This window comes from Acipenser ruthenus, chromosome 8, assembly GCF_902713425.1.
Source record: "Acipenser ruthenus chromosome 8, fAciRut3.2 maternal haplotype, whole genome shotgun sequence".
Classification (NCBI taxonomy): Eukaryota; Metazoa; Chordata; class Actinopteri; order Acipenseriformes; family Acipenseridae; genus Acipenser; species Acipenser ruthenus.
The window spans coordinates 57,314,876-57,341,126 of NC_081196.1; the positions used below are offsets into that span (position 1 = coordinate 57,314,876).

General features: G+C 35.6%; 2 protein-coding genes across 2 annotated transcripts; one reads left to right on the forward strand and one right to left on the reverse strand.

The window, feature by feature from the left end:
• Positions 1–1,276: 1,276 nt before the first annotated feature.
• LOC117407330 (exosome complex exonuclease RRP44-like) lies at positions 1,277–16,232 on the forward strand. Its single transcript, XM_059029351.1, has 21 exons — positions 1,277–1,581; positions 2,433–2,590; positions 2,946–3,139; positions 3,323–3,396; positions 4,238–4,405; positions 4,817–4,975; positions 6,672–6,785; positions 7,146–7,283; positions 7,517–7,663; positions 7,914–8,030; positions 9,060–9,161; positions 9,291–9,355; positions 9,447–9,531; positions 9,968–10,095; positions 11,231–11,317; positions 11,734–11,890; positions 12,236–12,450; positions 13,571–13,739; positions 14,365–14,523; positions 14,899–15,021; positions 15,306–16,232. Exons 1-21 carry the CDS (start codon positions 1,363–1,365, stop codon positions 15,381–15,383), a joined length of 2,856 nt encoding a protein of 951 aa, XP_058885334.1. The 5' UTR covers positions 1,277–1,362; the 3' UTR covers positions 15,384–16,232.
• Positions 16,233–17,412: 1,180 nt separating this feature from the next.
• On the reverse strand, positions 17,413–24,431 carry LOC117406979 (protein aurora borealis-like). Its single transcript, XM_034011478.3, has 11 exons — positions 24,273–24,431; positions 23,702–23,808; positions 23,398–23,443; positions 21,889–21,970; positions 21,477–21,530; positions 21,287–21,343; positions 20,531–20,760; positions 20,045–20,198; positions 19,078–19,667; positions 18,810–18,959; positions 17,413–18,549 (listed from the first exon to the last, which is right to left on the reverse strand). Exons 1-11 carry the CDS (start codon positions 24,429–24,431, stop codon positions 18,529–18,531), a joined length of 1,650 nt encoding a protein of 549 aa, XP_033867369.3. The 3' UTR covers positions 17,413–18,528.
• Positions 24,432–26,251: the final 1,820 nt, after the last annotated feature.

Here is a 26,251-nt window from a genome sequence, read left to right on the forward strand (position 1 = left end):
TGCAGGGGTTGCATGGTGGGTATATACGTGCAGGGGTTGCATGGTGGGTGTATACGTGCAGGGGTTGCATGGTGGTGTGTGCGTGCCAGGGTTGCATGGTGGTACACGTGTGTTGAGCGGAATTGGAGTTCAGGTTTTGCGCACAAGAGGGGCGGGGAAAAGACTGGGAAGGGTAGGGTAAAAGAAGAATTAATACAATCATTTATTTTCACTTTCGACTCCCAGTCTCCTTTCCCTCACTTTATGATTTTATTTTGTGATTATTTAATTATTGTCAAAATAAACGGCCTTCGTCTACTCACAGTTGCAGTCTCATTTCTGTCCAAAAAGAACCTGAAACACTACAATATATTGATGGACGTTACATAAGAAAACGAGATGTCCTTTTTTCGGAATACCATGTTCCTTTCCAAAAATGTGTTTTAATATTAGCCTTTAATAAAGGAAAACGACTGCTTAAATTAATTTTCATGTATCTATTTCAGTGCAATGTAGTTTCTTCATGTAATAAGAAATTCGTTTTTTAACATTTACATTTTTGTTTTTTTCATTAAAAAAAAAAAAAAAGATTTCTGGGGAGAGTGAAAAATACATGAACTTTGATTAATGTACTAAGGGTTACTCTCAAATTAATTCACGATCCAGTTTATGGTAAACTGTGCATGCATGACTTAGAAACTCTGCTGTCAGCTGATTCCCCAAAACTGGGCTGAATTCGGAAATGCAAAGCGGCCCAGAATTTGGGATGTTATCTAAAAACCAAGGTTGCCCAGAATTTGGGACGTTATCTAAAAACCAAATCGGCCCAGAATTTGGGACATTATCTGAAAAGCAAAGCGGCCCAGAATTTGGGACGTAAATGAAAACAGGGGCAGTCTATATGTAAAACTGTGATTACATTAGAGATAAACTAATGTATCCTGTAAGAAAACTGCAATAGCGTATATGTTTTATATTAAAATATATCGCAAAAACGATTCTAGATATATGCTACTTGAAAGAAAAAAGTACACCACCACAGAAAGCCAATTCTTACATTCGTGCATAACATGATAATTTATATAAAGTAATTCCTCATAGTTTGTTATATCAGTACAGTGTAATACCACATTATATTTTAATGGTAAGGTTGTGGAAAGCAAATCACTCTCTCTATCTGATCACAATGTTAAAAATGCCTGCACACTTTTCCACTCGTGTGACGACGAATTCATGTGACAGACATGGACCAATCAAAACGCGAGACTGTTATGCGGTTCCATCCCAAAAACCGGGCCTGTGTCATACCTCAATTTTCTGCTGCGGGTGATTTGGTTTTAATATTTTTTGTTTATTTTTCCGAAATACATACATCGGTTTGAGATGTTAAAGTCTAAGACGTTCGTAAAAAAGACTCGCTCCGGCGGGGTGATGAAGATTGTCCGCGAGCACTATCTCCGGGATGATATCTGGTGTGGAAGTGAAGTTTGTGATTCGTGCAAGCAGGATTCGCCCGTGTTGCAGCAGGACCCGTGCATAGAAAGTAGCCTTTGTAAATGTCCTCACTACATACTACCGGACACAAATGTAGTTTTACATCAGGTACTGAATCTCCCTGTGATAAAGTTCTCTGCACTGCAATGTGCAGTTCTTAATAATACAGAGATAAAATAAATGAAATGTGATGGTAGTAGCAAGCAAAATGTTCGTACAGTGTGCATTTAAACATACAGTTTGAATCTCATGGTCAGTTTGTTTTCTTTTAAAAAGTTTTATTTCACCACAAAATGTAACATATCCCATATAGCCGGTGTTACGCATTTTCCCGTATCCCATAGAATTCTGTATCCCCTTAGATTTGACACATGCATAATCAAGATCGCGATGCATGAATGCTTGATATTTCGGAACAGTATTTACATGTAATAAAATTAAAATGTGTTTTATAAGGTTACTTTTAATCGAGACTTTCGAGTATTATTGAGCAACGCAAGAGGCTGAGCGTGGTGTTAAATGTGCTGTTTTATTTTGCTACAGAATTAGTTTGGTCTTGTTTTCAATATTTGTTGCAAGAACTCAATGGCTGTGCTTGAGAACACAGCGGGACACGGGCACAGGAATGTAACGCATCCACGTCCAGCTTTGAAAAACTGCATCTGTATAGGCATGGAATCATGCGGGGAGACAGAATTCTGCGTAACACCGACACAATCCAATCTCACCTGGCACTGCCAAGTTACTGCTGCCATTTTGCTGAATGGATCTTCAAAGATGAGTTGTATTAGCTGTACTAACAGTATGTTGTTGCCCCGTATCTCATTTCAGTTTTGACTTTTTGTCGTTAATGCATATAATAATTATAATAATAACAGTAGTATAATGCAAAGTAGCCAATCACAAGTAGGTGACCATTGTTTATGGTTACACCCCAAATCAATCTATTTTAATTTCAGATTGACGTCCTTGAGGATCCCGCTATCACCAATGTGATCATGCTGCAGACAGTACTACAAGAAGCAAGACACAGGAGCGCTCCTGTGTACAAGAGAATTAAAGACGTCATCCATAATGTAGAGAGGCATTTCTACACGTTCACCAATGAACACCACAGGTAGCTACTCAAGTAGAATACAGTTTAACCACAAATACCGAGGATAGAAATAAGAAACATGACCCATATATACTGCACTCCTGGATAGAGAATTATAAATATACATAATTATTGGTATGCTCTCAAGTTACAGGAGATGAATAAAGAGATGCCCCCCAGAGATACCCCCTTTTATTTTCCTTATCTAACTGTACTTACCTAAAGAGCTGCTTTAAAAAAAGTATCACATTGTTGTAACAGTTTAATCAAGACACTGAGGATTGGGAGTGGATGCCTAAAGTTACAACGATAGACTTCTGCTGTACAAGCAGAGGTGGACCCTCCATGGTGATATTTCATTTATTTTTTTACACAGAGAAACCTACATTGAACAAGCACAAGGTGAAAGTGCAAACGACCGCAACGATAGGGCGATCCGTGTGGCGGCCAAATGGTACAGTGAACACCTGAAAAAAGACCAGAAAGAGGAGGGCTTCCAAATTATTTTACTTACAAATGACAAAAAGAACAAAGAGAAGGCTGAAGAAGCTGGGCTGGTGGCATACACATGTAAGTCCTTTTGCTCTGTGGGTTGGGGTATCAAAAGGCATGTGGAGAGGTCACTGTAGTAGAATTGTAGTTACACTAACTAAGCCATTGTATGAATGTGTTCTGAGGGGAGCCTTGTTTGGGTTTATTTTATGATCATTTTGTGTTATTTTTTTGTTTGAGCACAAAATGTTTCTATTTTAGGTGAAGAGTACATTCAAAGTTTGGTTGCAAATCCTGAACTGGTAGACCGCCTTGCTTCAACACCAGATGATGTGGTATGTATTTCTCATATATATATGTTCTACTTTTAGTACTATTTTGACTTTTAACTTCGATTGTTATTGATTGAAATACAATATGTAATAAAATTGATTTACAGAGCTGTGGATAAGTAAAACAGGTCTAAATTTAAAACTATGAGTACAGATATATATTTGAGAACATTAATTATGGGGTCATTCCAAGCCAATTCCAGACACATTTCCTCAGATCACCGTCTTGCAGTGTCCTTTGCATGGCTTGTGAGGATGATGGATGTTGGTGAATAAACTGTGCACTAGTTAAGAATGCCAGAGTTTCTTTATGTGTCCTAATGAACCATTAACTAAGTTCTACTGGACACAGAAATATGACATCATCCTGTGCATTTTCCGTCATATTCAGCCACCATCCACAGCAACAGGATGGCCCTACAAAGTTCAAAACACTGAAGCCACGGCTATCCAGGTGCTAAAATCTGTGCCACAACTACCATGTGTGAAAAGCAGACTGAAAATGAACAGTGCACTATGACATGGTGTGCCATGACACTTGGTAATGACAACATCTATTTCTGCAAACGGGTTTGAAAACCATTGAGCTTTTAGGATATCTTGTGGTGTGAAGTAAGACAAATTGGATCATTTTAATATGATTTTGATGCATGTTCTGCACATTGTACATCTAGCATCATAATGATGGTGACCCCAGCAGTCACTTGCTGGTATGACATGAAATGACCCATTGCAATACATTTCTATGTTGATGTTATTTCCAGGTGTTCAGATAAGTTGATATTCTATAAATACATTCAGGTATTTTGTATGGTAAATGTATTCTGTTTCTTGTATCCCTCAGAATGAGATTGAAAGTGGTAAAATAATCTTTCAAGAGCATCTGCCACTGTCAAAGCTGCAGCAGGGAATCAAATCTGGAACTTACCTTCAAGGCACCTTTCGATCTAACAGAGACAATTACCTGGAGGCGACTGTGTGGGTCCATGGAGATACTGAAGAGAATAAAGAGGTGGGTCCTGAACAGGACCGTGCAGCTCCTTTTTTCTTTTATGTTTTTTAAGGAATGTCCTTACAGGACTAAAAGCTTTTACATTAATGTAGTAAATCTTACCTTGAAATCCAAAGATATTTTTTGATGGTTATCACAGGTTCTTGGTTAATAAAGATCCTCACTTCTTTTTTTGAATTTAACCTTTAGCTTGATGCTGTAGTTGCTGGAATGGGAGGAGAGTTGCAACAGTTTTTTTTTTATAGCGTCCAGGATCCTGTACGTCAAACAAACACTTGGTTGCAACAATCATCCTTGCACATGCCATACAGAGCACACACAATAAACTAAGGAAAAAAGAAACATCTTGCAGCAGCAATACTCAATACCCATAGTCCAGGAATTAATTTTGATCTGCTGTGTTCTTCTCAGGTTCTCATTCAGGGCCTGAAGAATCTAAACAGAGCAGTCCATGAGGATGTGGTTGCAGTGCAGTTACTGCCCAAAGACCAGTGGGTGGCACCATCCTCTGTTGTACTTCAAGATGAAGGGACTACAGAAGATGATGATGAGGAAGAAAAGGAAAACTCAGTGAGAGCCAATACTTTGTGTTCTCTTTCTTTCTTTAGTATTTATTATTTCAATTCTGAATAAGGTTAAGTATTTCAATAGCAGTTTTTTAATTGGAGTATATACTGTAGTATTACTTGATAAACAAAGCCAGGTACAGAGAATACAACCTAAAAGGGAGGCAGGAAATTATTATTATTATTATTATTTATTTCTTAGCAGACGCCCTTATCCAGGACGACTTACAATTTATTTTTTACATACAATTACCCATTTATACAGTTGGGTTTTTACTGGAGCAATCTAGGTAAAGTACCTTGCTCAAGGGTACAGCAGCAGTGTCCCCTACCAGGGATTGAACCCACGACCCTCCGGTCAAGAGTCCAGAGCCAATTTAAATTGTACAGCATGTATAGAGGTTTTTTTTTTTTTTTTTTTTAAACCAGTGGGCATGTTACAGAATAATTTCCTAACTTTCTTATCTTTCATTGCTAGGATAGGATTTTTCCTAACTTGTCACAGGTAGCTATAATTTCATAAGTGCTCTATCCTAACTTAACTTTAGTTAGGAAATCCTATCTCACATTAAATCATTCCCCTGGATGACGCTTGAATCACAATATCACCAAAATAATAAGCATCTTAAAAAGAGTTGTAAACTATCATACAGAAAAAAAGGTAACACTGCTGAGGCATAAACACAGTAGATTTGTCCTAAGGTAGCTGCTGAGACTAACCTTTCTGAAGGGCTGAGAAATAAGGAAGGATATGTGATCTGTCCCATTTACCCAAGGTAGGCTTACGGTGTATAATAAAAATAAAATAAATAAATACATACACAGCTACACAAATAAATGAATACATTTTAACCAGATATTGCTTGCTTCTCGATTTAACAACCATACTGCAGCTTAAATCTAGTTAGCATGTGTTTGTAAACCTACGTTGTATTTCAGTGTCTGATCATGTGTTCTGGCAGGCAATACTTTTTAAATAGGCTACCTTATGTGTAAAAATAAATATGTCCAGTAATTACAGAGCTTAGATCTGTAATTTATATATATATACACATACACACTTGTTACATGTATTCTTTGTCTCATTTTACTCAAAATAAATGAAGAATTACCATTACACGCTATGGATTTTCTTTTTCAAATCTAAGATAGGACAATTGCCACCTTATCCTGAATGTTAGGGGGAAAAAAAAAAAAACTTAGGAAAAGAATGAGTTAGCAACATTCTGTAATACACTATTTCCTGTCTTATCTTAGGAAAATTAGGTAGGAATCCTTGTTCTGTAATACGAATTCACCTAAACTGACACTTCAAACGTTCTAGCTCTAAGATAAGATTGGCAGTTAGGATGTTTCTGTAATATGCCCCCAGGTCTGTAACTACTGTTTGAGATAGCTGATGATCAGTTTCTCATATAACGACATTACAAACAGAATAACAGCCACAAAGAGATTGGTATTGAATGCTGTCTGTTCCTGGTTTCTTGAACTGTAAGTGAATAGCAGATTGTGTATGGGGAAAATCAGTGTTGTAACTTAAATGTTTTTATCAAATTAGTTACTTTTAATTTAATGAGTTGTTAAATATAGGAATCATTGTCGGTTCCAATCTTTGGTACCCCATTTAAAAAAAGGGGGGGTTTTATTTCACATTCAAAACAACAAAGTAGGTGGAGTAATGCATGTTTTTATATCTTCAGCTGAAGAGTGTAGTGCATGAGAGTATGCTGAAGCCTACTGGAAAAGTAGTGGGCATTATCAAGAGGAACTGGAGACCTTACTGCGGAATGCTTTCAAAGTCACAAATTAAAGAGGTAGGAAGGAGGTGGTTTTTTCATAGATTTGCACTACTGCCTTTTGTCTGTTTTTTTTTCCATGCTGTTTGTTTAAAAATGAGCCATTGGAATCTTACATTCTTTGTAATGGAGCTTGCATTTGGTTTAAAGCACGGACATTGGTTTAAACATTTATAGTGAAAACATGAGCATTCATTTTGATAAGTTACCAGTTATTATTATTATTATTATTATTATTATTATTATTATTATTATTATTATTATTATTATTATTATGACAATTTTTTAAACAAAAAATAACCAGATAAATAAATGGTACTGAACTCAACCCTTGCAATCAACATGAATTTATAACTGAAATTACTTTATTTTTTACAGGCAAGAAAGCACTTGTTTACTCCTGCGGACCGCAGGATTCCTCGAATCCGAATAGAAACCCGACAAGCATCTACCTTAGAAGGACAGAGGATTATTGTAGCAATTGATGGTTGGCCAAAAAATTCTAGATACCCCAATGTAAGTTATTAACTTTATTGTATAATATAGTGATGTAGTTTATACAATAAAGGCTATCTAGGCATTGGAGAATGGGGAACAAAAGAAACTAAACAATTCTGTAAGAAATAAAGAAATATTGCCTATTAAAAGTTATTTTTAAATAAGAAAATGAAATGTCAGACCATTGCACGAACTATGTTCTACACATTGATGAAAGGCAATAAAACACAAAAACATGTTTTTTTCTATAGGGTCACTTTGTGAGAAACTTGGGAATTGCTGGAGACAAAGAAACTGAGACTGAAGTCCTGCTCCTTGAGCACGATGTCCCTCACCAACCCTTTTCTCAAGCGGTCCTCAGTTTCCTGCCCAAGATGCCATGGAGCATAACAGAAGAGGTATACCAGCTGTTCATTATTTTATGATTGATAGCATGAGGGAAATTCCATATGAAAAAGTGTCATTAAAATACGCATCAATGTATTATTTCAAGAAAAACAAAAATCTATCATGTCCAATCAAACATAAAGTAGACCAATATAAAAAAGATACGAGCACATACAAAATGAGTTGCTTATAACAGAAGAAAAGTTTGTTGTAAAACATACCGAGATGTCTTCCCATCATATTTATACATTTCATTTCCAGGACTTTAAAAGCAGAACAGACTTGAGGCATATCGGTGTCTGCAGTGTGGATCCCCCGGGTTGCACAGATATCGATGATGCACTGCACTGCAGAGATTTAGAGAATGGAAATCTAGAGGTATGTTTTAAATTAAATATATTACTTCTACCCTTTCTGATGTGTCCTTAACACTCCATTTCCTAGACATTGGAGACTATTCGCTAGTACAGTATGCAGGGCCAAAAATACATGGTTCCTCTATGTGTGTATGTGTGTGTGTGTGTATATGTGTGTATATATATATATCTATCTATCTATATATATATATATATATATCTACAGCTATATACAGCAGAGGTACTGAACATGATCAACATAGTTTTAGAAAACAGTTATTTTACATTTGTTGATAAGAATTACAAACAAAACGATGGTACAGCAATAGGATCTAAATTAGGAATGCATTTTGCCAGTACATACATGGGGAAATGGGAAGAACAATTACTTAGAAAATCGGAAAGAGAACCTTTAGAATACATTCGGTTTGTAGATGATATTTTTGGGGTTTGGACACATGGAGAAGAATCTCTTTTCCAGTTTCATAAAATGGCAAATGAAATACACAGTAATATTAAGGTGGACCTTCGATGGACAAGGAAAGAAATAGAATTTTTAGATACCATAGTAAAACTTGAAGAAGGTTCAATTGAGACTGACCTCTTCTGTAAACCTACTGACATGCACCAGTATTTACACATGTCCTCTGCACATCCGATACACACTAAAAGGGCAATCCCAAAGGGTCTAGGAATAAGAATACGAAGAATATGCTCAAAAGAAAGTGACTATGTAAAACAAAGAAATATATATATATATATATATATAGATAGATATTGATATAGCTATATATATATATATAGATATAGATATAGATAGATAGATAGATAGATGTGTATATATATATATATATATATATATATATACAGATGTATGTATGTATGTGTTTTTTTTTAATCCCACACTTTCCTACACTACCCATTTCCCTGATGACACTGAAAAGCACCACTACCTGATACACTATTCTGGGGTCCTGTCAATCCAGAAGTAGTTTATCTGATCTAACTGATAACTGCTTCTTGAATGAATATGGTATTTTTTAATCACTAGGTAGGAGTACATATAGCCGATGTCAGCCATTTCATTCGCCCTGGGAATGCCTTGGACCAAGAGGCTGCAAGCAGAGGGACAACAGTGTATCTATGTGAAAAGGTAAGATTGAAAAAAAATAAATAAATAAATACAGATTGCTTTGGTAATGGGCTAAGTGTTCTAATTTACTTATGCTAAAGTAAAATAAATCTTTCATAAAATTATTTTTTTAATGTATTTTTAATATAGAGGATCGATATGGTTCCTGAACTGCTGAGCTCCAATTTATGTTCACTGAGGTCTAATGTGGAGAGGTAAGCTGATTCTGAAAATATTTCTGTGTTCCGATTGTATCTTTTGTGTGTTGCTACCTGAACATTTAATGATCAATATATTTGATTCTAGGCTGGCTTTTTCTTGTATATGGGAAATTAAACACAGCGCTGAAATTATCAACACCAAGTTTACAAAAAGTGTCATTAATTCAAAGGTACGTGTTCAATGCTTCGTTTTTAAAAAGTTGAAAAGGGGATACATTGGAAGACTGTTTAAGAAGATGCCCCTTTTCTCTGTTGCCACAGAAAGTAGATGTACTAATATTTAAATTACAAACATAGTATTTAGCTTTCTGTATAAATTATGTGGGGACACTTTCATTTTAGCTCTTATGGTGATATGGTCCCAGGTATCGAAAAGGAAATCATTAATTAAGGAAATTAATTTAATGACTAACATCTCATTTTGATTTATTCATTTACAAGTAGAGCTTTTATGAGATTCCTTGTGGGAAAAGGGGTCTGATGCATCTGTCTCTTTGGTGTCATTATGGTTTTCACTTGTACCGGTAGTTGCATACGAATCTGTCTTGTGATGTCCTGGGTATTTGATGGAGTGTTTTGAATCAAATGTACCTATTCTTAATTTAGGCATCTCTTACTTATGCGGAAGCCCAAATGAGAATAGATGACACCAGCATGAATGATGAAATAACCAGGAGTTTACGAGGATTGAACAGACTGGCAAAAATACTGAAGAAGAAAAGGATTGAAATGGGGTAAGAAAATATCATTTTATTCAGGAATTTTTTTCATCAAGTGTGTTGATCTCTTCGGGAGAAGAATGAGATGTAACCTTTTTATTGATATATACTATGGATTTTTTTAGTGGTGCATCGGTAACCTGATTTTTAATCGATTATCATATACAGATTTCTCTAATATAATCGATGCATCATCATCATTTTATTTTTCATCAGAAAATCCACTAACTAAAAACACTGCTGTGCATAACAGTTAAATATTATTATTATTATTATTATTATTATTATTATTATTTGTTCATTTAGCAGACGCCTTTATCCAAGGCGACTTACAGAGACTAGGGTGTGTGAACTATGCATCAGCTGCAGAGTCACTTACAATTACGTCTCACCCGAAAGACGGAGCACAAGGAGGTTAAATGACTTGCTCAGGGTCACACAATGAGTCAGTGGCTGAGGTGGGATTTGAACTGGGGACCTCCTGGTTACAAGCCCTTTTCTTTAACCACTGGACCACACAGCCTCCTTAACACTTAATTTTTTTTTTTTCTTAACTGAAGTAATTTCGATCTGAAATATGCTGTTAATAAACATTACTGTTAATGGTATTCCAAAAGCATTTACCTTCTACACGAATTGCAATAAACTGCCAAACATCACTTTTCCATCCTCCCTTTCCTTTACCCCAAAAATGACCAATCTTTGTGTCAGATTCTTCCATTTTTTCAAAATAAAATAGTGTAGCTTTAATTTTAAAATCAGGGAAATGGAAATAAAATGTTTTTAACTGATGTGACTTGTCCAACGCAAATCCAGAGGCTGAAAGTTTTTATCCTAGCACTAATTTAAGCACATAACTACATAGTCAATGTTTTAATGCAAACTGGCATTGAGAGACTTCAAACTGGGCTCTAATTTGATGCATCTGTTAATTGTTGCATCTCCCAGATCTTTTAAAATTATTTTCTTTTAATGTTTTAAGATAATTGATAATGGGGCAGACAAAAACAATTGTTTCAATGATATGCTAGATTGTTTTTAGAACACTACTTCTTAACTGGATGGCAGTCCTAATGCGCATTTTTGTATTGTATGTATAAATGAGTTTTCCATGAGTAATGTTGACACTCCTCTCCACCTTCCATTGCAGTGCCTTAACCCTCTCCTCCCCTGAAGTCCGGTTTCATATAGACAGTGAAACTCATGATCCCATTGATCTACAGACCAAGGAACTGAAGTAGGTTGTTTGTTATCCATTTTATACCTGCACAGTCAGTGGCATTTGTTACTGCGTGCAGTTTTATCCAAAAATAATTGAGTAAATTTAATGGTATGCTAATTGAATCAGTCATTTGAAAAAGGACACATCTGCAGTTTAATTTCAAATTACTGATTCAGTTATGCCCTCTTATATCATTACTAAACATTATGAATATAATTATATATGGGTTAGAATATATCGCACAGTAATATGAATTTAATTAACCCAAAATGTATTTGGAGAGAGAGAGAGAGAGATGACATAAATAAAATAATGCATTATTGTAAAATGTATAATGATAAGGCATCAATCTATATTATATAATTATATTTACTGAAATCATTTGGTGAGCATGTTAGCGTGCTTGTTTTATGTCTGGTTCATATCTACAGAGAAACCAACTCTATGGTGGAAGAGTTCATGTTGCTGGCAAATATATCTGTTGCAAAGAAGATCTATGAAGAGTTTGCTGAGTGTGCCCTTCTCAGAAAACATCCAGCCCCGCCTCCATCAAATTATGACATGCTTGTTAAGGCAGCTAAATCTAAGGCAAGTCATTTTAACAGCTATTGATTAAGAAATGTTGCATAATGTACAAGCAGAGTCTGACAGCGAAGTGAGACATCTGACTACAAGTTGTCAGAGTGGCTGCTCATGAAGAGTGATAAGACAAAGGCAGGGCTGCAGAATGTTCACGCCCACTCGCCCAATGTGCGCCAAAGTATTTGCACGGCTTATTCTTATACCTTGAAAACATTTTATGCAACTTTTATTGCAAGTCTGGCCTATAATAAAAGATAAGGACAGTCAATTTAGTTTTAGACTATTACTATTTTCCTGTAGCCAACAGTAACCATATTAAACTCTTTGGTTGTTGTGCACCTAATTGATTAGGACCTGGATATCCGGACTGATTCAGCAAAGGCTCTTGCAGACTCTCTTGATGCAGCCCAGGTGGAGGGCTTCCCCTACTTTAACACACTGCTGAGGATCCTGGCGACTCGCTGCATGATGCAGGCTGTCTACTTCTGTTCAGGAATGGACACTGACTTCCACCACTATGGTCTGGCTTCTCCTATCTACACACACTTCACTTCCCCAATTAGAAGGTTTGTACCCTTAAGGTCCTTTCTAGGCAGCATGAGAACTTTTATATAGGCATTTATGCTTAGAAGTTCTTGCCTAACTTTTAGAGCTGTAAACAGTTTGTAGGTACAGTACCGACATCCAACATTACTTATGCTTTTATAATGTTCTAAAATGCATTAAGATTGATAATATTACGTCAACATATTTTTGCATATTCATATTTTAGTTTAATTCAACGCCAAGCCTACTGACTGGTAAGTCTTAAGGCGGAGGTTGATTCTTTAAAATGGCAGAGATCAGTAACATTGAGATTTCAGGTTGTTATTTTTCATAGTGGAACCTTTACAGAGCCAAGTACAAAAATAACTATGACATTAACCCTTTGCGGTCCATTTATTAATCGCGCGTCAGGCACGCCAGGAATAATTAATTTTCACACGCGCAGTTAATTTTATACGCGCTGTTTAAAAGTATTTTTTTTCACAGTCAAACGGGTTTAAATGGCCCTGCATATCAACAAAGCACACACTAGGCATCTCCAGCCCCTCCCCAGCCTTTTGTTTGCTATAGCGTTCAGCTGTGTAAGAAATAAATAATAATAATAATAATAGTCGTACATACCGATCGATCATCTCCAGATCACTCGTTTTATCACCAAACTCCTCAATAATGCGATCAAAGTCATTATTTTATTACTATAACATCTGAAAAAAGCTCTGCAAATGTCCATGATAGTCTCAGTGCGCTGACGCACTTAGCCAGCTTGTTTATTATGGACGCCCATTATCTGATACCTGATACCATGTATGACTATTCATGAAATACGCCTTTTTTTTTTTTTTTTTTTTTTTTTTCCGACTTGTCTCGGCTCCTGTCGCTACCACTCGGCAATTGAATGGTTTTCTCGGCTTTTTCCGGAGAAAAAACGACTAAACACCCGTTTATTGCGTTGCTATAATGATGTCGGACCCAGTCCGACAAAGGACCTGTGAGGAATAATTGCAATGTCGGACCCAGTCCGACAATGGACCGCAAAGGGTTAATAGATTTTGAAGCTAAACAAAGTATAATAAAAATAAGAATTTGCAGAATGTGTGTTTGTGTGTGTGTATATATATATATATGTCTGTTTTCATACAGGTACTCTGATATAATAGTGCATCGATTACTGGCAGTGTCTATTGGAGCAGACATTACCTATCCAGACCTAATGGACAAACACAAGCAAGCAGCTCTGTGCAACAACCTCAATTATCGCCATAAGATGTCTCAGTATGCCCAGAGGTCATCAGTTGCCTTTCACACTCAGGTACTGTTACTCAGGATTGAATGTGCTGGAAATCTTACTTATAACCATCTTATTTAGGCCCTTCATTTGTGGTGCCAGCTTACTGATTTGTGCTGCGCACATTACTCTTAGAACAATAAAAATGTCAGAATGTGTTTGCAGGATTGCAGGATATCCACAGACATCCATTACATTCAAAATAATACATTCAACTGTTTTCTGATGTGCTGCGTAAGATAACAATAAAACAGTATGTTGTTATTTTCTGTATAAAAGATGTGCAAGGCATGACCACTAGGCAATTGGGAAAATATCATGTGGAAGTCTTATCTGCAACGGTTTATCAGCTGCAACTGCAAGCAAAGAAATTAAACCTGTTTCACCTGTCATCCTTTACCACCAGTGACAATAACTTGAGTAAATATGACCAAAACAGCGTGGAACTCGGTTAAAGGTCTAAAACTGTTTGAAAAGAAGTTGGATTTGAATGTGTGTCAAATTTACAATAATAAAAAAAAAAAATGCTAGCTGGCAGTAAGCAAACTGTTTTCACCATGACAGAGCTGTCACTTTATTAAGAGCAACCCTTCAATAAAGTAAACATATCAGTCACGCAGTAACTAACTTCTGCTCTTATTTCTTGTAGCTGTTCTTCAAAAGCAAAGGAATTATAAATGAAGAAGGCTTCATTCTGTTTGTGAAGAAAAATGCTATCGTAGTTCTCATTCCAAAATTTGGGTTGGAAGGCACAGTCTTCTTTGAAAACAAAGACAAACCCAACCCAAGGTTGAGTTTCAAGGAGGAGGTACTTTTAAAAGTGTTTTCTTTCCTGAAATGTGGTCTTGTATTGCAGTGATGTGTGACTTAATGAAGACAGGAAGGCAGTCTTAAAGTGTTACTGAACAAGTTTACAATCAATGCATTACTTACCATTTCTAATTGCTGTGTTGTAGATATTCCTGCAATATATTTATATTGTATTTATTATTAATGCTAAAATGCATAAATACATTTTAATGACCCATGTGAGACAAGTGTTTTTCAAAATAAACGGAAAAAGATAAAAAAAAAAAAAAAAAAATGTGATTTCATTGTCTATCAGATTTGTGCAATTTGTTTATTGGCAATATGTTGTTCTTTATCGTTGCTGCATTTGTATTAAAAACTTTTCCCCTTTTAGATACCTACACTGACTGTAGAAGACACAGTTTTTCATGTGTTTGACAAGGTGAAAGTGACCATAAGCTTAGATGCTTCAAATGTTCAGCATCAGAAGATCAGAATGTCCCTTGTGGAGCCTGTGGTAAGATTAAACAATGCATGGGGCGTTAATATCCCAAGCTCCGTTGTAACTATTTATAATTGCAATGGTGTGATTTTAGTAGTTTAAAAAGTAAAATACTGATTTTTGCTTACATTTTATGGTTCTAGGCTGATCATTTAAAATAAAATACTTACGATTTTGAATTGTTTCCAAGGATTTCTTTGGGATTTCACCATTGCAGCTTGCTACGAGAAGAGCTTTCTATACGAGAAGAGCTTTCTATGAATTCAGCCAAATCATTTCTCCCATTTTCTTTCTCCCAGATTCCTGGAGTCAGTGTATCTCCTCAGTCAAATTGCAACAGCGAACCAGATGCAAAGAAACCCAAACTGGAAAGTTAAATATGGAACTAAAGTAACTTAAAGCAGGACTGTTTTTTAATTAAAGCTGCCTTGTATCTGTTTTTCTTGAACAGGTAATGTACAAACTTTTGTATGAATGTTAATTGTATAAATAGTCACATTTTTCCCAATCTGTTTCTTCATCACATATTGCTGTTACACTGTTGTTATTTTTGGCTTGATAAAAGTATAATAACCTGCTTCTAAGGCCTTTGCATTGTTTACAAGTGGTTTGTTTTTGTTTTATCTCTTCTTTTTATACCTGTACTCCAGTTCTTTTAACTACAAGTGTTTAAATTAATATTCTAGCTGTTGTGTAACTAAAGATAAATAAGGAGCTTTGTAAGTTATAAATAGAAAATTACAATGAGAACATCGCTGTATATACTGGTAGGTCACATTTATACTTTGCTAGTTTAGTTAATTGATGTAGTGTGAAACAAATTGTCTTGAATTATCTCATAAATATGCATCTTAGTTAGCAAACAAAGTACAATCAAGTGTGATGAATACCAAATTGTGGCTATACATCTGTTGCACACTATATCCTGTAATAATGATTTAATTTATGCAAGTAAAAGTTGCTTCAGTGTAATACAGTGGACACAATACGCAGTATTCACAAGCATGTTAAAACCAGTTATGCATTTTATCATTCATCTTTTGTATTGTTATTTTTCATATACGTAATTGTCTAGCAAAGTTTTCCATTTGGTCAGCTATGTTGAGCTCTGAATTACAGATGTGATTGAGTGATCTAAAGAAAGCAATCCTCTGGATTCAACATACATTCTTTTTTTCAAATACATTGTACTTCACTTTTTACATAAAAAAAGCTCTGTGAACATTCATGGAGTGCTGTGGTTATTTTCCCCATTACTTCATCACAGTGTCCCAGCACTCCTATTCAGTCATGAATTTTGCAGCAGATTTTAATAAGCAGATAAATGCTGGGAATGAGAAGAGGCTGTTTGGCCCATATAGCGCAGCGACTAAACCAAAAATGTTGCACTTTGATTAAAGCGTGAAACTTGACAGAAATTTGAGCTTGAAGATCATAGAGCTCAGACAGGGTCAATTGTCAGCAATTCCAGAACATAGGTGCTGTAGCTGGGAGACGTATGTATACGAATAAGTGATAAACATTACAGTGTATACTTAATTGTATGGAATATTATACAAATGAAAAACTGCATTTCTCTCATGTTGAACTGGAGCTACTTTATTTTGTTCACCTTTTCTCATATGAAGTAGATTGATAACACTGTGTCCAAGGTTTACCTTTTTCCCTAAACATGGAAATGATCAAAGGAAGTCTTCCAAATTTAGACCCTGTAAACCATATAATGACTATACCTTAATTGGAACGTAAAAACAAAGTAATTGTTGCTAACAAAATAATTCCATAAATCTTATTGACACTTCCATTAGCTACATGGGTCTAAAAAGTGCAATTCTTTTTTAAAGACACATCTTACAGCAAACAAGCATTTTCATTTAAAAAACAGACATCTGGTACTACATGTAGTTCTTCGCTTGTCTGAACTACATGTGCTTTCATCACAAAATGCACAATTGTTTTGTGTCATACTGACTTGGTGGTGGTGTATGATACAGACATGCTTGTTACAACTGCTTCACTTTCAGTTAAATATATTTTGGTTCTTTGCTTGCATTTTATACTTAAAGACACCATAGATTAAAATATAATACTTCAGGTGTTCAAGTTCAAACTCACTCCCATGGTCTAGCTGCAATCAGACAAGGTCGTGTACAGCAACTGTACCAGGATGCAGATGTTCAGCTACAATGCCAGATTTGTTATTGATTTTCAAATCATTAGTAAGCCCTCCTTTATCTAACACTGCTGTAAGCGTACTGTCGATGCAGATATATTTCCTTTTCATTAATAGGAATAACTATTGTTACCGATGAAGGTGATCTAAGACAGAGGCATCGTGTTGCTTTGTACACCCTTTGTGCAAATCTGCCTCCCAGGTGCTAAATGAATACACTTAACTCGGTAAGATAATAAAAAAAGAACTTTATTGTGATAAATATACGCCCCGCCCCAAATTCCAATCGCTGCACATTACATTAATGTTATAAAATAGAATTAATCTCAAAATGATAGTTAAGAAACTAAAAATAACAGCATAAAGGTTGTTGACAGCAACAATTAATTATAAAAGGACTAATCAAACACAGATGGGACACATTATTACTTATGTTTCATAAATTAGTGTAGCAACAATAAAGTCCTTAAATCATAATTGTCATCATGCTCCTTTTAAAAACAATCATGCTGTCAGTATCAAGACCACTTCGATATCTGGTACAATACTTGAATGTTGAGGTATAAATAGTTTCAGAAAAGCACCTGTTTGAATGACCTAATATTACCTTTCGAAAACCACCTAAAAAAAACCAAAACTTTCTAATGTTTTAGTGAGCTGATCCTATATGTGTGCCATATAAAATTAACACTGTATTAAAAATCTCCTTTAAGAAGAAATAAAATGTGGTTTAATAAAATAAAATTCCATAAAGCAGAATTCAGGTTTTTAAAACATAACAATTATATAATATTTTTCAAAAGGTTTCCACTTTTCCCAACAAAGGTCTTTGGCCAGAAGGTTTACCAAAGTTTTGTCAGTTTTAATCCCCCTGTTGAATAATACACACTATATATATATATATATATATATATATATATATATATATATATATATATATATATATTATATATATATGTGTGTTCATTTTAAAATGGTGCAATTGCACTTTACAGTAAAAACTGATACATCTGACCCGATGTGTAAATTTTATAGAGTGCAAGGACCTGACAAATAGATTTTAATTGTAACCCTGTAATGCCCATTTCTGTATCACGTGTGATACAATGCTTAGCCATCCCTCTTATTTAAGTCCACCCTCACAAGCCAGAATGTTCAATATGCAATACAGTGTTTTTGTACAAGAAACGGAATTTAGTTAATGAAAGTAGCTTTTCTCATTTCAAGATGCTTGGGCATTACAGGGTTAAAACTACATTTATACACTGGAATTTGATTGAAAACGCATGGTTTACTATTTCTCTAGGAATTTCAGAAGGCTGTTGCAAGAGCCACAGTCCTCTTCATCATCAATGGTGTATATGATGTAACTGCATAAACAGAAAAGGTAAAATAATTAAAATTGCAAAGAATCTGACAGTTTATTTGTTTACATTTCTATCATTACTGGAAAGCTCCTTAACTACTGAACAACCACAATTAAATGTATTGTTCTAATCTGAAAAAAAAAAAAAACTAAAAGTTGCTCTAAAATAATATTGTTGTTCAGGACTCAATACTTAACATTCGGTAGTTCAAGAATGAAGATAAATAAATTAAGACAACCATTTCATTAGGTCATGACATTTACCTTGGATTTAAAATGCAGAGGTTTGCTACATAATACTAGGGTTTCATCCGGCATTTGGATATCCAGCAATTCTTTTCCACAGTTCTCTGAACTAATGCCATCTATAATGCTGCTTATACCAGTTGAATGTGTGTTATAGCCACTGTCCACCTAAAAATAAATAAAATAATGAATTGGTGCACGATAATACAATTGAATTAGAATAGCAAAAATCTGAATAAACTGTACAGCATGTGATACGTATTGCAAACAAGAGAAAGATTTGTACCTGCATACTGTTGCTGTCAGAAGGAATTGCACTACTTTCCACCAGCAGCGACAAGCACATAGGAGAGTGGGAATACGATATACTTCCAGTCCTGGAGCTTGTCAGTGGTATGTTTGTATTATCATCACCCTTTGCCCATGTGCTATCATCCTCTGCAGTTTCTACTTGGTCTGCCATATCCACAGTACTGTTTTCCTTTGATTCTTCTATTTGTTCTAAAGGTACCATTGAATCAATAATGGCTGACGATGCAGACTCCCTTTTGCCTCCAGTAATCAAGAATGATTCACATTTTACTGCAACGGCATCAGAATGCAGGGAGAATGTGTCCATGTCCATCGACGCCAAGTTGCCCATTGGTGGAAAATGTTCCTTGTCTTCAACAGTTGGTTCAAGTGTAAAAGACAGTTGGATAGGTGAAGCTCTGCCACGCAGCACAGCCCTGCTTTTACTGGACCCCATGGGGGAACAACTTCTTATGGGAGAGCAGCCCTCTACAAATGGACTTCCGGTGCAGGAATTAACCTTACAGCTAGAGCTGCCCAGAGATGCGCCATCAGGGGACAGAAAGTTCAATTTCCTCCTTTCCGCTTTAAAACAAAAAAGTGAGTTATTTCTAATCAATCCCACTGCATAGAAGCTAAACTGCAAGAGTGTTTTAAAAGTGTAAACTTCGAAATGACCGGCACAATACACCTCGATTCTGAATTCTGATTTAACAATCCTATAATCGGAACAGACTCCCACCCCTATCCGATAGCATGTTGAGTACAATGCTTTTCTGGCTGCTGTACTGCATATTTGATATTTAAATGTATTGTATTACAGTTTGTTTCTTGACTGAAATGTGGTTATCCAAACAAACCTATTTTACAGTTATATTGGAACATTTTAATGTGACAAGACAAGTATAAAGCAGTATGGTAGCATTTAATAATAACAATATATTTCATGGTGCAACCCATACCTGATCCTGGAGTTTTTCCACTCTGGAGTGAAATGGGAGACAAAATAGGGGAATTGTAACAAGGTAAACCCCTTTCAGGAAACGTAGGGCTCGTCACACCTCCCAAACTGTAGGCTCTTGAACCACCCTGAATAGGACTAGAAGAAAACTGTCCCTGTGGGAGAAAGAAATCCAGATAGTCAGATACAGAGCAGCAAGAGATGACTGAACATGTTAAATGACAGAAAACCACCAAAAACATCCAGTGAAGAATGGTACTGTACTTGGAAGAAAATACACCTAGACCAGGAATTGTCAGCATAAATTCAAAAATAATTTAACCCAGTGTTAAGTTTGTTTGCACCAGTTTATTTATGACATTTATAAAATTAAGTTTGAAAGTTACCCATTTTTTTTTTTTTTTTTTTGTTTACGATTTTTTTCCTTCCAACTGAAGAGTTAAATTATATCCTAATGTAATCAGAATAAAGCAGAAATGGTGCTTACAGAGCTTGGTGTTTCCACTGGAGTTTTACAATGGACCGGTGACAAATATGATGAAGACAGCACCCCATTTGACCCCACAGGTGCAACACAGGGGCTCCTTTCTGGGGTAGGTGGGGAGGAAACCTCCGATTCACTTCCAATGCCATCCAGGAAGAGCTTCCGTCGGAGAGATGATGAACACAGGCTCTCATGAGACTGGTCAGCAGCCTCCTCAGTCTTGTAATAATCACCTATACACAAATTAAAGTCCACAACATGATTTACAAATTCACACCTCCCAGCCAGATATTGACAGTTTTCAATCTCTGAAGGTTAAACATGTTTAAAAACACTAGATTTGTTGTTTACTTGGATACTTTTCTGTTATGTAAATAACAGACAATTCAAACCATGCAGTTCGATTCAATTTATCCAAATGGTTCCTAGATCAAGTTTCCATTAGTTTAAGCACAAGTCATAAGCAGGTCACCATGATCTTGATTCAGAGAATCTCGAATTGGTGGTTTAGAATGAATATTCAATATGAAGAGACATACCATGACCTACATTCACAGTGAGTGAAAGAAATGAAATTGAGACAGAAGTATATACAAGCACCACTATATACCCATTGTCAGGAAATGTCTGAAAGAGTAGAAACTGACACCAATATAGACAGCAGCTGATGATGAAGGTGAAAGTCTAAAATTGTTGGGAAGCCCTGGCATGAAATACAAATATTTCATGATTGTTTTAAGCCAGGCAACACATATTTACCTAGTATTTTTTCCAGATCAAAATCCACTGGTAATGACAGCAGTGTTTGACAGGTAGCTGCACGGAAAACATTATTTAAGCACACGATTAGATAATAATAATAATAATAATAATAATAATAATAATAATAATAATTAGAAGAATAAGAAGCAGCTACATGGCAGTTTTTGAAAATGTCATCTTTACCAACCATTTGTTCTTCCTGGTGGAATATTAACTGCGTGTTCCACGGGAGAAATGGGACCTAAAACAAAATTTAAGAAATGCAATAACAAACGATACCAAATAATATCAATTATGATCTTATGATAAGATACAAAGGTTGTTGATTCTTCAAAGAGAGCACTGGCATTTATGATACATTAACAATCAAATCCTCCCGATGGTACTGCTTATTAAATGAGACATTGACAACGAGAGTCGTTAGACTCTCCATTTATTTTATTATTAAAGTTGAGAAATACTGTAAATCACTATAACCAACATCCGCAGCATGTACTGCACATGCAAACATGCAACTACAGCATACAGTGCAGACACTACCAGATACTGACACTCAATAACACTTACCCAGTCTTCTAGCAAGCATTATGTTAACTTACATCTTGTTGAATGGAACTGTGCAGCTATTTTTACTTCTGGTTGAGTCCAAGGAGAAGGGACAATCATGTTCTTCGTGAAGAACTACACACACACAAAACATGACAATCATATTTCATTTATTTGGGTGCAGCTAACACTTAGGCCCTGTCCACACTTCATAACCGATCTCGAGAACCGTACTCGAAACCGCTCTAATTAATCCAGCTCAAAGCGTCCACACTGAAGTACCGTTTCGTGTTTAGTCAGGCTTAATCCGTCCACACACCATTAGAATAGTTCAGTTACAATTCCCAGCAGCGCAACGAACCGTGGAAATTAATACGATAGTATCCCACCATGCACTGTATTTTATTTTAAAATAATATGTTATGCCCCATATCCCCATATTAACAGAGGTCCATATTGCAAATGAAATATAACAAGTATTGTGGAAAAAGTAAAAACACACACACACACACACAAGTAGGGCTTGAAGTTTTCAGGTTTTATTTTTAATGAGGTGAAGTCCCTTTAAACAAATTGAGCTGATTCTGTTTTATACTTAAACTCAGAAAAAGTTTGTTTTTACCTTCATATCTTGCCTGAGCCTAATTCTGGTCCTCTTAATTTTATTTCAAACAGAGCTGACAAATTACGTAATTTGCTCATCCCCGATCCTACTTTTAACTCGCATTTCATTTTAGCATTCGCCTAATTTAACGTTGTGTTTTTGTTATTTTCCCCACTAGTTTAACAGAGATGTCCCGACAGATTTTATGAAGCACAAAAATGAATACCTAGTGCGGAGTGTACACTGATAGCAAGTCCTTCTGGCGCCTGCTCTGAGTATTTCGCCAAACATACCACAAAACATTTTGGGATATTGGAGGATACACAAAAAAATAGTCTGATATTACAGTGTCCACACTTCTGATAAACCACACTACCTAATGCGATCTAATTAGAACCGGACTCGAGACTACCTCCTGAGGTGGTCTCGAGTCCGGTTCTCGAGTACGGTATTAAATGCTGCGTAGTGTGGACGCAAACCGTATTTAGCACTTTTAAGCCGAATTAAATGCAACTAATACGGTTTAAAGGCATAGTGTGGACAGGGCCGAAGATGATCTTGGGTAAGCTACTGACAATTTAGAGCATAATGGTTGAACACACAGATTTTTTTCTTCAGATTAATAGGCTTTATTTTATAATTCCACAAACAGAAAACATCTCAGTCAGATAGCGTATTGCAGCTTACTGTACATAACATGCCTGCTGCTAATTTTACTTTAACCAATTTTAAATAACATGATGGTCCTGTCTAGATCCCAGGACATTTATATTATGTAACCTTGTTGGTAGTTCTACAATAGGCTCCTTTAATGATAACGATAAATATATATTCACTGGTCCTAGTGGTGCATCAATAAAGATTCCATAAATACAAGTACACATTATGGACTGAGGAGGATAACCTACAGTTTAATATTTCAAAGCTAAATAACAAGACTGAAAGGAAGAAATCATACCTCTTCAATTGCTTTTTGTCTTCTGTCCTCAATTTCTGTATCAGTCCTAAATAACATGAAACCAACAAAAGGTGTGTGAATGGAGAATGAGTAAAATCCAGCACAGAAAAGTTCTGGGAGAACTTTCAGAAGTTTAATACCACTAAACTGATGCATCAGCACCAAGTGAAGCAAATACCAAGAGCTACCACAAGTTGGTAAACACCCATCCCCAACAAATAACCCTAGTGTCTCATTTTAAAAATAAATTGTAGCCGTGCATATTAAGGGTGTGTTAAATTCTTGGAAAATTTTCCAAGCTTACCTTACTTGGCTCATATACAGAGATTGCTGATGAATGTCTTCAGGGTCAATGTCAACTGGGTTCAAACTAGCAATCTGATCAATTGACCATTTAAATTTCCCAGGAGTCTGAAATAAATAAGAAAGTTTAATAAGTGTACGCCCAGGAGTTTCAGGCGTTATCATTAATCCAACTTCCGGTGTATCCGTCTCACCTCTCCAAATGCTCATCAGCGTCACTTGCATGAGTGACTTTTAATTTAACTGATACAAGCATAGAAAAAACAAAATAGTAACTTCATATGTGCCACAAAATACTAGGTTCAGTTATTTTCCTTAACAGTAATTGAACTGCTTTAAAAAAAATGTTGATGCTGAACAGGAAATCACATAATAAAAACTGCAATACAGAAGTGAACTAAAGTAATCCACTGCACAACTACACTTTATAAATCCATATTGAAGTAATTTTACAAGAATTACTTAGCAAGATATTCATAAATTCATGCCCTCAAAATACATGGCACAGCCACATAAATTACTATAATAATAATAATAATAATAATAATAATAATAATAATAATAATACTTACTGCAGATGAAGTTCTGGAGGATTTGAAAACTGAAGGGCTGGCAACTATTGATTCATGCAAGCTGTGATAATCACTTGGACTCTCAAAGGGGTTGAGAACTCTGGGACGCCCAGGAGTTTCAGGCGTTATCATTAATCCAACTTCCAGTGTATCTCCCATTTTACTCGCCCTTCGCAAGGAATCGGACAACTTTGGATGTGGGAGGCAAAACACAACATGTAGAATCACTGGTTAGTTACACAAACTGTAGTACAATGGAGAACCTGTATTTTCAGGCACCTGGCGGCAAGTAACGAATCCTGGTACAGCGGTATTGGTAGCATGGTAAGTGTTTCTTGATAATTTTACGAATCAACCTACAGACTGCTGTTGTTATTACGAATAGGCTACTTAAACGCCTGACAAGAACGCATTTGAAATTAAATAGCTGTCCAACATAATAATATGATGACAAAAAGAAGCAAACACACTTTTTTTTGTGTAACTGTTGCCTGCTATCTGTAAACTATACAGCAAATACAACACAGTCTTTAAATATCTAAAACAGATACGGGAGTTGTTTGTAGTTCTTTGTGTTTGAAACCAACAACATTGTATTATTTTTCGCCAGTTCAAAACTATATATAAACTTTACATAAAACTACGATTGCAACTATCCCATGTTATGCTATTCAACTGAAAACAAGCCATGTGATTTAATTAGTTTTTTTGTTGTTTAAACAAATAGAGTTTTAAATTAAAACATAACATACTATTTCACTTACCAAATAATGCAACTCCTCTGCTTATTTTACCCTCTGTCCACTCTACGCGAACGTTCGCTTTAATTTTCCTTCGCTTCCCTGTCCTTAACCAATAGCAATCGGCGATACCGCTCCACGGCCAATAGAAATCATCGGGAAGTGCACCTCCACCAACCAAATTCAAACGGCTCCCTAATTTCGAATAGAAATCTCAGCCCCCTGGAAACAAGCAGCCTTTTAAACTAACGGATCTATTTAAAAAAAAAAAACACGATAAAGTTGAATTATTGTTTTTGAATAGTACACAGTAATACAGGTTATGTATCACAATTAAATAAATCGAGGACATGTAGTTAACAGGTTAACCGCTGAAGGTTTCTAACCAATGTTACATCCAGTGAGCTTGCCAAAGAAAGAGGTATTCCTTCCGGGTTACACACATCAAATGCAGAAATATTACAATGGCTAATGCTGCAAATATAAACGCTGTTCGAGAGACTATGGATGGTAAGATTCATACGATTTTATTATTATTTTCGTTCCAGATATTACATTTGACACTCCTGTATTTAAATAAAAAAAAAAACTTTGTTTATTTTTGTGCTGTAGTCGGCTCCTGCTTCGCGCCTCTGTTCCCGCTGTACGCTTAACTGTTAGTAATTAGTAATTAATTTGTTGTTACCGCTGTGTGTATAATTATAATTTTTTTATTTTTTTTATTTTTTTATACACAACACTACTCTGTGGAAATGTTGTTTGGCAGTCGCTGAAGTTTTAGTTTCATTTGTTTTATTTTTACAAATCAAGTTTAGGTAAAGTAAGGTTCTGGGGACATTGGGACCTGTCTTAAAAAGTGGGGTTGCCACGTCCAAATGGAACTTCTGCTGTATATATTCAAAGTTAGATACATCTTCATTTTATAGATATATGCGTATTAATTGTATATATATTGAAAATAGTAAAACGTTGAGAGCCAGGCTGAAATTAGATATTTTAATCCGATGAGATCGATATTGATAATAATCATAATAATAATAATAATTATTTTATGGTTATGTTCTAACAGTAGTTGGTGTTTTTGAGTGTTTAAAATGAATATGGCGATTGATAGATTCTTAAGAGTACTGCATTTGGGGTGAAAAAATACTTTAATGTACTTTTTTATATGTATGAAATGTTCCTGCCAGCTGAAATTTTAGGGCAGATTGCAGTGGTTTCTGGTGCTTGTGCTAAAAT

Bases quoted from the DNA above. Each gene is read 5' to 3' on its own strand.
- LOC117406979 (XM_034011478.3), bottom strand. From the start codon at position 24,431: ATGGGAGATACACTGGAAGTTGGATTAATGATAACGCCTGAAACTCCT. The intron at 23,444-23,701 runs GTAAGCTTGGAA...CATGTTATTTAG, and splicing joins CTGTATATGAGCCAAGTAAG to GACTGATACAGAAATTGAGG. The intron at 18,960-19,077 runs GTACAAATCTTT...ATTTATTTTTAG, and splicing joins CTGACAGCAACAGTATGCAG to GTGGACAGTGGCTATAACAC.
- LOC117407330 (XM_059029351.1), top strand. From the start codon at position 1,363: ATGTTAAAGTCTAAGACGTTCGTAAAAAAGACTCGCTCCGGCGGGGTG. The intron at 11,891-12,235 runs GCAAGTCATTTT...CTAATTGATTAG, and splicing joins TTAAGGCAGCTAAATCTAAG to GACCTGGATATCCGGACTGA. The intron at 15,022-15,305 runs GTAAGATTAAAC...TCTTTCTCCCAG, and splicing joins TGTCCCTTGTGGAGCCTGTG to ATTCCTGGAGTCAGTGTATC.